The following is a 16,183-nucleotide window of genomic DNA, read 5'->3' as shown; positions in this document are numbered from 1 at the left end:
CGCGGCAGAGCTAAGGATGTCTGACTGAGGGGAGCGGGCCTAAGCCGTCAGAAGGACATCCCCCAAGAGCTCCCGGACTGTGAGAGGGTGCAGGCCAGGCTGAGAGAGGCCCCCCTCCCCCCAGTGCACAAATTTCATGCACTGGGCCTCTAGTAAAAATATATTTTAAAAAAGGAAGAAAAATGTACACAGGCTTATGTTTGTGTGAAATGGTTATTCTTGTTGTTCATTTGTTAACAAAAGAAAGAAGGGCAGAAAAGTGTTTTGCAAGACAGAAAGGAGCTCCAGTCATGGAAGGCACAACAGTTACAGCCCACTAGAGTACCATAGAAACATGTCTTCCTATTCCATGTCATCTCACAGGTGGTCATCTAGTGCTACAGGCTTCAGGTAGGCCTGCATCACATACCACCAAGCCCTACATGGTCTTGGCACACTAACCTGGAACCATCCCTTGGCTGAAAGCCATTTATCCTGCTTCCAATCTTAAGACATACAACATAATTACAGTAAGTCCTCTCTTAACATCCTTGATAGGTTCTGTGACTTTAACAGAAAGTACATATCACAAAACCAATTGTACCCCAGGCTAATTCAGGGGTCCTCAAACTTTTTAAATAGGGGGCCAGTTCACTGTCCCTCTGACCGTTGGAGGGCCGGACTATAGTTTAAAAACAACTATGAACAAATTCCTGTGCACACTGCACATATCTTATTTTGAAGTAAAAAAAACAAAATGGCAAAAACACCCGCATGTGGCCCATGGGCCGTAGTTTGAGGATGCCTGGATTGTTATAAACAAGACTGAAATTCCTACAGCATCTCATCAATGTTCTAACAAAACAATGTTAAACACGATGACCTTATTTTGAGAACCTGCTGTTTAACTATTGTGAAATATGCATGGAGTTAATAAGCTGAGTGCTGCCATAACAAAATACCAGAGACTAGATGATTTAAACCCAGAGCACAGAGAGGAGGGAATCTCTTTCTCTTATAAGGCTACTAGAGGGGAGTGGGCCTAACATCCTTAGCACTGCCACAAAGCCAGGAGAGGCTCCTGCCATCGCAGCTGGCTCACCAGCCATGAGCCTGACTTCTGGTTGAGCAGCGCTCCCCCTGTGGGAGCACACTGACCACCAGGGGGCAGCTCCTGCATTGAGCGTCTGCCCCATGGGGGTCAGTGTGCGTCACAGCAACCGGTAGTTCCACCGTTCAGTCGATTTGCATATTAGCCTTTTATTATATAGGATAGCTCTATCAGATTAGGGCTCCACTCTATGACCTCATTTAACCTTAATTGCCACCTAAAGACCCTATCTCCTAGATACAGTCACATTGCAGGTTAAGGCTGCAACATCTGAATTGTTTCTATGAGTCTGACTACTTCAGACACCTCATGTAAGTGGAGTCATGCAGTATTTGTCCTTCTGTGACTGACTTGTTTCACTTAGCACAATCTTCTCAAGGTCTGTCCACATTGCAGCATATGACACAACTTCCTTCTTTCAAAAGTCTGAATAATAATCCATCGGATGTGTTTGCCACATTTTCCTTAGCCTTTCATCCACTGGTGGTCATTTAGAGTGTTTCCACCTCTTGGCACTTATGAATAATGCTACAATGAACATTGTAGAGCAAATATCTCTTCAAGAGCCTATTTTTATTTCTTTTGGATAAATACACAAAAGTAGGACTCCTGGATTATATGGTATTTCCATTTTTAATTTTTTTGAGGAATCTCCCTACTATTTTCCAGAAGTCTGTATCTTTGAGGCCATCACGAGATGTTATACTAAACCTGGAACCACTTATGGCAGAATTCCTATTCTGTGAGAAAATTAATTTGCTTGAGCTACTAATTGTTGGGCTCTCTTATTTGCAGCTGAGAGAGTCCTATCTGGTATAGGAAATAGTAAAATATATAGGAAAGGGCACTGCTTGGCAGAAAGTCCAGATATCAATCTTGTCTCCAACACTGACAGTTCTAGCAAGTCAGCCACTCCAGTTTGGGGAGTGGCCATTTGACCTCTAAAGACTCTTCTAAGATTTTGTGATTCAAAAGCTATGATTCATTCATATGTGGAATCTAATGAACAAAATAAACTGATGAATAAAATAGAACCAGAAACATAGAAGCATGGAAGAGACTGACGAATTGCAGAGGGACAGGGTGGAGAGGTGGGAGGGGAATTATTAACCAGGAAACTTATATGCATAACCCATAGACACAGACTATAGAGTGGTGAAGGCCTGAGAGGGGCAGGTACAAGTGGAGGAGGGTCAATAGGGGGAAAAAAACATGCAAACAAAGGCAACATCTGTAATACTTTCACCAATAAAGATAATTAAAAAAAAAAAAAGTTATGATTCAAAGAGATAAAAAGTCTGTTCTCCAGGATTTGAGAAGGAGATGCAACCAAACTATCTGACAACAGGGTGGGGAGTGGGGTGGGCAGGGGCAATGATATCAAACTCTCACTTACATGTAACAAATTCTAAATGTGACCAACATGTCCTGCATAGCAACCATTTGGAATTAAACTCCGTGGGGTTATCACAGAATTCAATCAAGTGATTTTCAACCATTATCAGTCAGTGACCGCTATCTCACTTCTTGGTCAAACAGTTGACAACAAATAAACATGCGTCAAATATTTTGAACAAACCTTTAAGATAGAAAATTTGTGTTAAAAGAGTTACCCAAAGGATCAAAACAGCATATTACCTTATTTCAAAAATCTATCACCATGCCTTATACCCTTAATCAACATTTGCCTACACATTTATGTATCATGGAGATGAAGAACAGAGAGATGATAATGGGTCGAGGGGATTACACTGACCAGGCTTCAACTTGTATCTCTGAGGACCTCACAATGGCAGCTCCACATGTTACGTAGAGTTCAAAAGCTCGGTGCTAAGATGACAATTCAACCAAGGACATGAAAATTCTTCCTGGGGCAAAATTCAGCCCAATCTTTTATATCTGTGTCCTTCCTTTATTCACAAAACCATTTCCCTACCTTGGGGAAGGGAGAGATTCTGACATGCTTACTTGGGAATTCAACCAAACCCCATGTGTCTAATTTATGTGCTGATCTAGTTGTCAGTACTTTAGGATATCATAAGATGTCTTGCTAACCCTGCTAGACTGGGGGGGACGGAGGGTTGGGGGTGTAGTTGTGTGTGGTCTCTTGATGGCATTATTGCTGCTGCAATTCAGATAATTAACCAGGGAAGCTTCTAATGAAATCACCACCCCAGGGCGCTTAGAGCAACCTCTAGGCACAGGCGTAAAACCCAGGTGCCGCTCAGGGGCTTCAGTGGAGGGATTAACAGTACTGATTATCCGTCTCCCCTTCGGGCCAGCCTAGGCACCAAATAATTGCCTCAAATGATTAACACCACGTTATTTTTAAATGCTCCTCTTTTTCTATTTCATCGCTGGGGGACTTGAGGCAGTTTTTAAAGTTTAACAAATATTCTTCAACTGGTGAGTGGATAAACCAACTCTGGAGCCGATGGATACTCCTCAGCAATATGAAAGCATGGACTACTGATGAACATAACAACATGGATGCATCTCAAAGGTGTGATGCTAAATGAAATAAGCCAGACTCAAAAGACTAGATACTGTATGGCGGGGTCCTCAAACTTTTTAAACAGGGGGCCAGTTCACTGTCCCTCAGACCGTTGGAGGGCCGGACTATAGTTTAAAAAAAACTATGAACAAATTCCTATGCACACTGCACATATCTTATTTTGAAGTAAAAAAACAACAACACGGAAAAACATCCACATGTGGCCCGCGGGTCGTAGTTTGAGGACACCTGCTGTATGGTTTCCTTTACATGACATTCTGGAAAAGGCAAAACTGTATGAATATAACACATGAGCGATTTCCAGGGGCTAGGCGGAGGAGTTAACTATAAAGGAACACAAGGGAATTTTGGAAAGTGATAGAACTGTTCTAGACTTTGATTTGTTAAAAGTGGTAAAATTACATTTTACAAGGGCAAATTTCCCAGTAGGGGGGCGTGTACATATTTCAATCTCTCCCTCTTCCTTCTGCTCTCTCTAAAATCAATTTTAAAATATTTTTTAAAAAGAAAAGCGTAAATTTTAATATTTGTGAATTACACCTCAATAAACCTGAACTTTAAGAAAAATTAAGGTTTTTGTCCCTCAGATTCATCTTCCGGAAGGCTGGGTCTACATGGCCACATGTGAGCTCTGTCATTCAGGATTGTCTCCATGTGGCCGGTCCTCTGCTTTCCTAATCCAACAGCCCAACAACCAGTTATGGTCCAGTACAGGGAACAGAAACCACTCCAGGTATTTCTATCAGAAAGGGACTTGATATGGGAATTAGGTGCTTATGGAATCACTGAGAGATCTGGAGGAGAAGTCCTCCTTAGACTCTTTGATTCAAGGACACACCTTTGTAGGAGCCATGAGCCAAATGTCAGGAAGCAGCCGCCACCACAGCAGCTTCCTCTGACAATGCAGGTGGGACCAAGATCCTAGAACAGCGAGTCTGGCCACTGCCACGGCCTCTAAACACGCACATCTCCACGACCTTGCCTGCCAGCGGCACCAGCAGGAGAACTGGGTGGGTCTTCATCTCACACAGATGCACTTATGAGACCTGTCATGCATTTAGTAACCTAGCTGTAAGCAAGTTTGAGACCTGGACCTGTTAGGTTTCCTATCAGGAGGGTGGAATGAGGTTCCAATACTAGAAGAGACCTCATCCTCGGTATCTCCCCAATCACAGCCCTTCCTGTCCTGAAACAAGGCATTCTTCAACAAAGAAAGCGAACAAAAACCTTTTTTTTCTGTCTAAACAAATTTTCAAACGGTGTTGAAAGAGTTGAAAAATTTTCTACTAAGATCCTGACTCATTTCATTATGGAAGAATATTTCATTTTTACATTGAGTTAGTGCTAGCCCCAGCAGAATGAAATTTTAAGATCACTGCATTTGATAATAGAGCCAACCACAGTTCTAACTCATGCATTAAATACACACTGGTCTTTGAGTTTTATTCTGCTGGGAATTAAAAACAGACTAATCTTGAAAATGCATTAATTTTCCAAACACCTGTAAGTTATTTTATGGTAAGCCAGACCCAGAGGAGGGGAGTGCGACTTTATAATTTAAATATATATATATATTTGGTCTTTGTTTGCTTTCCTGGCAGAGAGCTCCAAAAACCAATGGAATTTCCTAAAAGATGAGAGAGATAAAGGTATCTTTTGGTATGTTATTGAGGTAACTTTGGGAAAGCCCCTAGGTGACCTAAGGATGAAAATGGCTGACCTCCAAAGAAGGGAGAAAGGCTGGAGACTGAGTTCAGCCACTAAAGGCCAATAATTTAATCAACCATTCCTCTGTAATGAAGCCTCCAACTCCCCTCCCCCTCCCAAAGAACAGGGCTCAGAGCTTCTGGGTTGGTGAACACATGGAATCCTTGGTGACTGGTGCCCCACATCCTTGCCCCACACCTTGCCCTATGCATCTCTTCCATCTTTTCCTGAATTATATCCTTTTAAAAAAATATCTTTATTGATTTCAGAGAGGAAGGGAAAGGGAGAGCTAGAAACATCAATGATGAGAGAGAATCATTGATTGGCTGCCTCCTGCACACCCCCTACGAGGGATCGAGCCCGCAACCCAGGCACGTGCCCTTGACTGGAATCGAACCCGTGACTCTTCAGTCCGCAGGCTGATGCTCTATCCACTGAGCCAAACAGGCTAGGGCTATTCTTTCTTAATAAACTGGTAAATGCTTCTCTGAGTTCTGTGAGCCAATCCAGCAAATTAATCAAACCGGAGGAAGGGGTCATGGGAACCCTGATCTATAGTTGGCTGGTCAGAAGCACAGGTGACACTGAAGTTATGATTGGCATCTGAAGTATGTGTGTGGGGGAGGGGCAGTCTTGTAGGACTGAGCCCTTACCTTTTGTGGGATCTGACACTGTCTCCAGAGAGGACACCCAGTCTGTGTCCAATGAGAATTGGATTGAGTTTATTGCTTGGTGGCATTACACACACATACTAGTACACGTACACGTACACGTACACGTACACACACACACACACACACACACACACACACGGGAGGTATCTTTTATCTCTAATTATTATTCCTAATGATCTGCCATGACCAAAATAATAAATAACAAAAAGAGTAATTAGCTAAAGTACCATAATAACCACAATCTTAGTTTCCCAGTGATCACTCACATAGTAACTATATTCTCAATGCCAAAAGGGTTCAGGAACCTTCTCACAAAGAAGTTTTAGCCTTTCGGAATTTCACTTCCTTCTTGGGTTATTTCTTCAAATTGCACAAAAGGGAGGCAGTGGAAATATTTTTCTTTTTCTGACAGGAAAACTATTGGGTGGATATTGCTAGCTTCTTTAACTCTTAAAAAAAATGTAACAAAGCACAATCCCCTAAAATAAAAATATCGTCCAGGCAGCACTAGCTGTTTGGATTGTGAGAATCATCTCCCAGAATTGTCACTGGAAAAAATGAGGGGAGTCTGCAAAAGAACTCTAATTCTCCCTCCTCAGAAAACCATCAAAACCCCATTACACCCCATCAAATCCTAACAAACAATATCTCACTTTGCTTTCACAACAGAAGTAAGGGCAAAAATGACAACCAGAAATTAATACTTGGTCCTAACTTAAGGGGAAAAGGCTCTCCCTAGTTCTTGTTCAGGGTATTTTTTTTTTAAATTGAAGTTGGGAGCTAGTTACTTCTCATGGACAATTATATACTATCTCTTGCCAAAGGTACTGACTGGTGGGCCACAGTTTTATGTAAAAAGAATAGACCTGGCCTCTCAAACTTCAGGGTCAGAGGAGGAACCATCAGGGAAAAGAAAGGAAACACTAAGGAGGAGTCACAAAATAAGAAGACCCCCAGTCAGAATAAGTAAGCTTAGTAGGTTTTGCCTGAGAATGCTGCTGAGAGGGAGGATCTAAAAAAAGTATTGCTTGCCCGGCCCGCGTGGCTCAATGGTTGCGCATCGACCTATGATCCAGGAGATCACAGTTTGATTTCTGGTCAGGGCACATGCCCGGGTTGTGGGCTCGATCCCCAGTAGGGGGCATGCAGGAGGCAGCCAATCAATGATTCTTTCTCATCACTGACGTTTCTATCTCTCTTTCCCTCTCCTTTCCTCTCGTAACAATTAAAAAATAAATGCATAAAAATTATTACTTAAGGTCTAATAATTTACTTCTCCACTCTATAAATGTCTATCTAGAGCAAGAGTTTACATATGTTTATTATGGTGTGAATCCCCAAAGGTTCTTTTCCAAGAAAATAAAGGGAATTGTATTTTTTCAACTCTTTTAGCAGCAAAGCACCCCATCCTCAAAGGCCACCCCACCCAAGTATTTCCAAAGAGCAATACAACAGTGGGGCTCCTAAAATTTACCCAGTTGCCAACTTACCTTCCAGTTTGCCTACACATCAGCTGTAAGTGCTTTCGACCTGAAACTCATTATCCAGGGAGAGGTCAATGCCTTTCAATATCCCATAATCCCTACCCATTTCTTACCCTGCAAAGGCACCATATCGACAGCGATGAAGTATTTGTAGGCAGGTTGATCCCGCCTCCATAAGAGCTAAGCTACCAGGACGCTGTCGGAATACAATCATGTGAAGCATGGAGAACAATTTCAATTGATCACCAAGACCATTTGATTGAAGAAGCTGCCTTGGGCCTTTCAACCTTACAAAACAGTGAGTGTTCTAGAATTTTCAGACTAAAGCGATTTCAATTAAAATGAAGAATAACCTCTAACACATGGTGAAAGTGGGTCTCGGCCCAGGTCACAGGATCATGTCAACAGGACACGAGCATCCAAAGAGAAAGGAAAAAAGCAAAAAATTCTCTCCTGATACAAAGTGAAACTGACAAAAGGAACCACGGCACCTGGCTTCCAGCTGCCACCGAGAGGCACAGGGAGTCAGGAGAGTCGTGTGGGCAGGTGACGGGGTCCATGACGCCTGTCAGAGCCTGGCCGGTCTTTCAGATCTGCAGGGGCTGCTCCTCCTGACCGGGCAGGGCAGGGGTCCCCCGCAGCCTGGACCTGGGCTGCAGTGCCACGCCGGGAAGGAGGCTCGGCCGCTGCCCCGTGGACCCTGGCCTGGGTCTGTAGCATGCGGGAGTCGAGCATGTGAGGCAGGATCTTCAGCACGAACCACACAAAGAAGCCATTATCCGGGGGGAGTGACAGAATATATTGTAACTGCTCCCATCATGTCATCAGGCATCATTTTAATAGGCGTGCGAGAATTTTAACTTGAAGTTAAAATGACTCCCGTTTCAATGAAAAGGGGAGATGCCTCATTGGTAGGCTCACAATTCACCCACGGCAGCTGCCAGACACGAGAACAGACGTGCCAGGCGTGCGTGCGCAGGGCTGGTTTTTGTCTCTCCAGGCAACATTTCGCTTTATAAATTTGTCTCCTCTTAAAACGAAGAGATGAGCAAGTTACAAGTATAATTACTCTATTTCTGAACAAGCGATAACACAGGCCACGGAGTGCCGAGAGAGGGCTGCTCGCTTACCTCTGGCTGTAAGGCTTGTTCATCTTCAGCAGTGTTGGGTAAAATTGCCCAGGTTATGTTGGCACTGGCGGATGGCAAAGAGCCAAATGTCCCATTTTTCAGCTGCTCTGTGGAATGTGACTTGGGCCCGGGCCATCCCAGGATGTTTTCTGAAATAAAGACCTAGATTGATGCCAAGTATTTTTCCAAATTGAACATTCACAGCTCAAGAAATATTTCGACCTGGCTGTACACAGGGACTGACTTGAAATGGGCCCACTCCTGAATGGACTGTGGTGGATTTAAGTGAAGCTTGTTTTGAATGAGTACCAAGCGTAGATTCAGATTGTCTATTTATAAGCTCGCTTCTGTATAATGGCAGTCTCAGAATCACCACAGGCTGTTTCTCTCCCCAGCCCTGAACACAAACAATTGACATTTTACCAAAGCTATAATTTTTTTTAAACCTTGCCCAAGGATATGTTTATTGATTTTAGAGAGAGAGGAAAGGAATGGGGGAGCGAGAAACATCAATGTGAGAGAGAGAGACATCGATCATTTGCCTCCCATTTGTGTCCCAACCCAGGATCAAAGCCACAACTTAAGTATGTGCCCCATCTGGGAATCGAACCCACCACCTCTTGGTGTACAGGATGATGCTCCAACCAACTGAACACCCAGACAAGGCAGGAGTCATTTTCTTAAAGGTGTTTCTCTTCTTTTTTTAACAACAACAAAAATTTAATGTTCACAATAAAAAATAAAAGATCAAATTTTATCAAAATCTGGCTGCTCAAAATGTGGTGTGAACGTCACTTGATATGATGGCCACAGCTTAGATGTAGTCGTTCCATTCTGTCAAGAAACACTTTATAAGCACCTATCTGGTAAACAGAGCATTTCCGAATCCTCTCCCAATCCTTGACAAAACAGGCTTTCTAACTCGAATGTCTTTTTAAGAGTCACATGTTATTACAGAATATTTGTACATGCTTACAATTGGGGACAGGAATAACCAGAGGTGGTTTTGTTTTGTTTTGTTTTTTACACCATTTAATAGTAATTCTGCCATTAGAATGAGAGTAGGTCTCAAACTCAGCTGACCTACCTTCTGTTTTCAGTGTAAATGTAGGGGTAAGTGAGGAAGAAACGGTTGGCTGAAGCGGAGACCGCCTCGTGTAGACTAGAACTCAACCTTTCAGCATCGTAGAGGTTCTATCCATAAAGCAGTCAGATGTCTGGCCTTTTCATTAGAGTGACTCAAAAAAAACCCACAAAACTACAGGTATCCCAAACTTTAACACCAGGAGGGTGTCTGGCTGATGAAAACACAGTAACAGAGGCCATTGCAAGGGCTGTACACGTGCTTATGCCTGTATCTGAGTGTGTTCAATATCATCCAAGCCAACATATTTTTATGCAGAAATCTTTCCTTTATGTCAAGTGTTGTATCATATAATTCTGCTGCTTAAAAGCCTCAAGTGGCTTCGCACTGCAAATGAAACACAATCTAAACCGCCTGCCTTGTGAGACTGCTGGCCTCATTTCATTCCCTCTGCGTTGCTCTCTATCCTCAAGCCATGCTGATAATTTTTTCCCTCCTCAGTGAGCCAAGTTCATTCCAGTCGAGAGCCTTTGTGTGTGCTGTTCCCTCTGCTCGGAGTGCCACCCCTCCAGGCCTATGTGGGGGAGAGAGGTGCCCTGCATAAATCCAGGGGTTGCCTAAATGTCATCTGCTCAGCAAAGCCCCGTCACCTTTCTGGCCAAAGCAGCACGTAAAGCCACTCCCTGTCACATCCGTGAGTTTACTGTCTTCACAGCACTGAGCACCATCTGGACTCACCCTGCTCTTTTATTTAACTAGCGTTGTTCTCTCCTCCCTAGGTCAGTTACTTGAAGGCAGGGACGTATCGCCCCTGGTTATGGCTGTGGCCCTAGAACAGGGGTAGGGAACGTAGAAGGCCCTGGAAATCATTTGGTCTGGCCTGCGAAGGCATTAGGGGTGAGTTCCGAGAACCTACAACATGATCTAGCAAAGGGTGTGCACTTAATACAGGGTGCCCCCCCAAATGTATACACACAGTTTGCATAATTATAAAGGCAAGGTTTATTAAAATACATTTCATTTTCAAAATTGACCTATCAGCTGTTAAAGTGTGCATACATATTTTGGGATACCCTGTATGTGCCGAGTGAATGAATGAATATTAAGATTTTCAGAGATAATAATTTTTTTTTAAAAAAGTGTGTTTTACAACCTCCTAAAAGTTAAAAATAAATAAGAAATGACAATAAGAAAGACAAAGTAGAATGGTGGTTGCAAGGGGCTGGGAATGGGGGGGAATGGAAAGTCATAATTTAATGGGTAGAGAGTTTCAGTTTTGCAAGATGGAGAGTTCTGACGATTGCTCACACAACTATATGAATGTTTTAAACACTACTGAGCTAGGTACTTTAAAATTGTTAAGATAGTAAATTTTTTTATATGTGTGTTTTACCACAATTTTTTAAAGGCAAAAGGCATCCATATAGTAGTCCTTAATGTCATTTAAAATAGGTGAGAAATCACAACACTAAAATCAACTGCTGCAGGACGATCTAAGACCAGACTTGGGTGCAAGACAGCAGAATTTGCCATAAGAAAGGTGACAAGATGTTTCTTAGCGGTCCTGCTGACTAACTCCTGCCCAGAGTCCTAAAGTTGCATTCAGATCATCAATACAGAAGTACCACTTTTTTAAAGTTTTATTTTATTACACAAATAGTGTATGTCCTCTAGATTAATTAGGAAAGCTTAAAAAGCACCGGGGAAAGAATGAGATCTGCTTGTCTAGGCAGACAGGAGAATGTTCCCTCCATTACTACCACCCCTCAATTTTGTCCCTCCCTCCCCTTCATCCCCATCATCAGAGACAATAACCAGGAGACAGCAGAGCAAGAAGTAGAGGCAGTGATACCCTGCATCCTGGGATAGACAAAGGCCAGGACAGGAGGGTGGAAGGTAGCAATGCGTGCTGGGGAATGTAGTTTTTTTATATACTCTCTGGATTCAGAGTATCGAGGAACCAGTGAGTGAGGACAGGAGAGAAGCCCTTCTCAGACCATTACAGCTCCTCTAATAAACGAGCACTGGTTGGGGAGTCTGGATAGACAGGTGTCATATGAGGATGAAGGAGGAAAATTCTAACAGAGTGAATGAAAAGGATTGTAAAGAGTAACAGTATCCTCAGAAGGCTTCCAGGAAGAATCTCTCTCTGGCTGAGGTAGAAAAGGAGATGAATGCACTGTGGAATTATTACGAGGAAATGAAATTGATGTAACTAAAAGGAACCCTGAATCGCAGAAAGTCGACTCGACACTGTAGAACAGGGGTCCTCAAACTTTTTAAACAGGGGCCAGTTCACTGTCCCTCAGACCGTTGGAGGGCCAGACTATAGTTTAAAAAAAAACTATGAACAAATTCCTATGCACACTGCACATATCTTATTTTGAAGTAAAAAAACAAAACGGCAAAAACACCCGCGTGTGGCCCGTGGGCCGTAGTTTGAGGACGCCTGCTGTAGAAAGTCAAATAAGGCAGTTCTACTAGTGTGCAGTTGCAAAGGGCATAAAGACAGCGATCAGACAGGAGGCCATAGGGACGTGCACAACAGAGTCCAATAGACCCTGAAGGGTAGACATCAGATCGATGGAAAAGAAACAATAAGCAACGAGAGGAATAGGGAAACGGAGCCTGAGCCGGAGAGAGAGCTGTGGGTGCTGCTGAAACAGTCCACCTCATTCCAGCCAGAGCCTGGCAATACTTCCTTAGGCTTTTGGGGCCTGAAATGTCACACACATGCAAAAGCAAACAGACAGAACAGTTTAATGAATGCCTAGCTCATGAAGTTTGGCCACATTTTAAAAATAACAAAAATCAAGAGAGAAAAAAATTTCAATCATTTAGGCAGAAAAATTAGATTTGTCTTAAAGGGGAGGAAAAAAAATCAAACTAGTCTTGAATTTTGCTACAACACTAAATGCCAGAAGGCGAATAGATGAAGAGAAAAATGTGAGTAAACCTATAGACTGAGGTGGGGTGAAGGGCTTGGGGGATAATGCTCTTCCTCGGCCAAATGATCTTCCCTCTGCTAAACAAGAGCCTACATTTCCTGAGCTCTCGCTAGGTGCCAAGGGCTATACCATTTACGTGTGTTGACTCATCTAATGCTAAGGCAACCCATAAGGCAGGTCCTACTATTATGCCCAAGAGACAAGTAAGAAGCAGAGGCACAGAGCCAGTTAAGTGGTAGAATTAAGATCAGAGCCCAGACCCTTAAACTCTACACTTTATGCCTTTTTAGCAGCACTGAAGAGGCTCAGAAAACATTCAACATTCTGGTGAGTAGGACACTCCTGGAGGACATATACCAATATATAACGAAAAGTGGCAGAATTAAGAACTCAAGGCGGGAAAAGTCACATATAAAAGGACTAGTGGTGAGCAATGAACCCGGTTAAACAGAGCTGAGCAGGGCTGGGACTAGGCTCAAGTAAAAAGACACTCCCATCAAATGTAAAATGTAAAGTGGCCCCAAGACACTCAGCAATCAGATCAATGATATTTTCACATAATATTTTAAAAATAAAAATTAATGTCCCCCCAAATAGTACAGGACTTTATCTCACTTTCCTCACCTTAATCCTCACCCTGTTGAATCCTGTTCTTCATGTAAAATTTTAATATTCTCATTCCCTCTCCCTCTCTCTCCCTGTCTCAAGAATTAAAAAAAGACCACACTCCCAAGTAGCCCAGCCTTTTGCAGTTCTGATGCAGCCCCGTGTGCCTTTCTGCATAGAATCGGAGGCTTGCATCTCAGCTGGGAAGAGAGATGGCCGTCTGCCCTGCATTCATCAATCATTTGCCTCCATCAGGCTGCTGAAACAGATTTAGAAATCCCCAGGAGCAGAAGAAAGCCACGTAACGTAAGCCTTGACCAAAAAGCCAAGCAGCTTTATTCATTTTAATTACAAGCCTCTCCACAAACAGAAGTTCAATGAGGCATTTCAGCTCACTGCATCTTAGAGACAGCATCAGAGACAGGTCTAGGAGCCCCAAACGCATAGGTGGGAGGCAGATGAATATGAAAGTATTTTTGGATTTCAGTCCAGGTGTGCTTAAAATGAAATGAGCATCAGGAAGCAGCGTTTGCAGACCAAGGCTCCAAAGACAACGCATTTCCCAGAAGATGCAATGAAATGCTACAGGAGATGAGATACTACAAGACCACAAATTAATTTTTGATTTGGAGAAGGGACAGAAGAAAAAAAAGGCACAGGGGTCAGAAGGCAGAAAGACTTGAAGCGAGAAGAACGAAGCGCTTGGATCTTCGGTATGCGGCGGGGGGGTGGGGGGGGGCCGAGCTGGGCCTCCCTGCCCGCTGAATATGTAAAGGGAACCCTGGCAGAGCTGAGCTTTAATGAGATTTTGATTTCCACCAGCCCAGCCCAGCCCGGCCCGGCACGCCTTACATAGAACCGTTATGTTTTTAACAGTGGGAGTCGGGCTGCTAGAGCTGCCATCCACCCCAAGATCCCTGAGATTCCAAACAAATGTATTTTGTGTTGACACCCCCGGGGTTACCATAGTCTCTCCTTCCACTAGTCTGAGATTCTGGAATTCAGTTTTAACTGCAGGCAACTATGATGTTTTGGATGCAGGGAGTTAATTCAATTTTTTCCCCTCAATATGTGGCACAGATTTTAAAAATTTATTTATTGATTTTATTGTTTTGATTTTTTTAGAGAGGGGAAGGGAGAGAGGGAGAGGGAGAGAGAGAAGGAGGGAGGGAGGGAGGGAGGGAGGGGGAGGGAGAGAGAGAGAGAGAGAGAGAGAGAGAGAGAGAGAGAGAGAGAGAGAGAGAGAGATCACATGCCCCAACCGGGGATCGAAACCACAACCTGGGCATGTGTCCTGACCAGGAATCGGACCCGCCACCTTTTGGTGTACGGGACGATGCTCCAACCAACTGAACCACACGGGCCAGGGCAGTGTGGCACAGATTTAAAAGACACGCGCAGAATGCTTTAAACCTTAAGGGGCTGTGCTATATGCAACTGAATTAAAAGGGTTAAGAAGACAAAGAAACAAAACAACCACTGTCATTCCATGCTCTCTGTATTCCCCAATCTCCATCCAAGTTCCTCAACAAAAATGGCGAAAAGGAAGGGAGGCTGGACAGAGCGGGCAGGGAAGATATGCAGGAGTAACACCATAGGTGCCATAATTGCTCTTTCTCTCAAATAGTTTCCATTCCAACCTGCCAGCACATCTGAAATTCCACCTTGAGCTTTGTCCCTCCAGGTCCTTAAAAACACGAGATACACAATGAAAATCAGGGTTAAAAAAAAAAAAAAAGATAGAAATTAGCTAGAAACCATCCCTGAGGAATGAAGTAAGGGATTAAGTTTAGGAAGAAGAAATGGCTCAAGCTTACATTTACAGTGAAAGACTCCTGGAAGGAGCCTCCTGGGTTGCAGAGGCTAGAAGTCACGCTACAGTGTGAGAGGGATGGTAGGGACCTGGGAAGCTTCCAGTCTCACTCTGAACTTGTGCCCATGCCCCCGGTGGGCCCGTCTCTCGCCTCTTAGCGGGGGGACCTTGGACAGGTAATTTAATTGCATCTCATCCAAAGGATGGGCATAATAATATCCACTTTGTGAAGATTTCAGAAAATATGTAGCAAAGGCCAAACACTGGTAGAATCAAACCTCAGTAAATGATAGTGGGTGTTACAGAAAGAAACCCAAATGACCCATACACCGTCTATTCTGGAAAACCAACATCCCTTTGAATCTTAGTAAAATGGAGAGCAAAAGGGACTTAAAAAAAGTATGAAATATAGACCATCATCATAGCACAGCTTTACTTTTCATCTCTTAAGTGCCCTCATTTCCTCATTAATGAAGTTAATCCCAGTCAACAAAGCTCACTGAAGCTTCTGTGAGCCTCTTAATTCTAATGCTTTATAAGTTAAACACGGCATGGCCAACCTCAAGCTAGTTTCACCTTTATCACAGAACTTAATCTTCACCAATATATTTATATCTGCTTATTGATTAAACCCTCCTCCAATAAGGACTGAGGCATCTTAAGGAAGTGGATTATTATCTCTGGCTTCTAGATAAAGAACTAGAAATGCTTCTGGTACGTATTCCAGAGAAATTCTCACACAGGTCAATAAGGGGACATGCAGGAGGATGCTCAATGCAGCAAGGTGAGCGGGGCAGAGAGCAGGAGGCCATGTGCCTGTCCATCATCGGCGAGTGTTGGGTATAACGTGGTGGACACACACCACAGGCATCGTTAGGAATAATGGACCAGACGCTGCCTAACAATAGATTTTAAACACATGACAAGTGGAATGAGATTTAGAATATGACGCCAGCAAGTCTAAAAGGAGTTCTTGTAAACATGTTAGTTATATTTTTCATAGGATGTTATAGTTCTAATTGGTAAGAGAATAGTATATCCCATACTGGGTAGGGAAAGGGGAGGGATAAATGAAGAAACACTTGGATAAAAAGATGGATGGATGGATGGATGGATGGATGGATGGATGGAT

General features: G+C 43.3%; 1 protein-coding gene across 2 annotated transcripts in view; it reads right to left on the bottom strand.

Annotated features, from left to right (window-relative positions):
- OSBPL10 (oxysterol binding protein like 10) overlaps positions 1-16,183 on the bottom strand; it is a 213,455-nt gene that overhangs the window by 44,147 nt on the left and 153,125 nt on the right. For both annotated transcript variants that reach the window (XM_079794792.1, XM_079794793.1), the window contains one exon: positions 8,601-8,749. In XM_079794792.1, the coding sequence (XP_079650918.1) occupies positions 8,601-8,749 (149 nt within the window). The remainder of the gene's footprint in view (positions 1-8,600; positions 8,750-16,183) is intronic.

The sequence above is a fragment of the Cnephaeus nilssonii genome (genome assembly GCF_951640355.1).
Source record: "Cnephaeus nilssonii genome assembly, chromosome: 17".
NCBI classification, from domain to species: domain Eukaryota; kingdom Metazoa; phylum Chordata; class Mammalia; order Chiroptera; family Vespertilionidae; genus Cnephaeus; species Cnephaeus nilssonii.
Note: the sequence above shows the minus strand (reverse complement) of the source record. Positions and strands in the feature narration are given on the sequence as shown.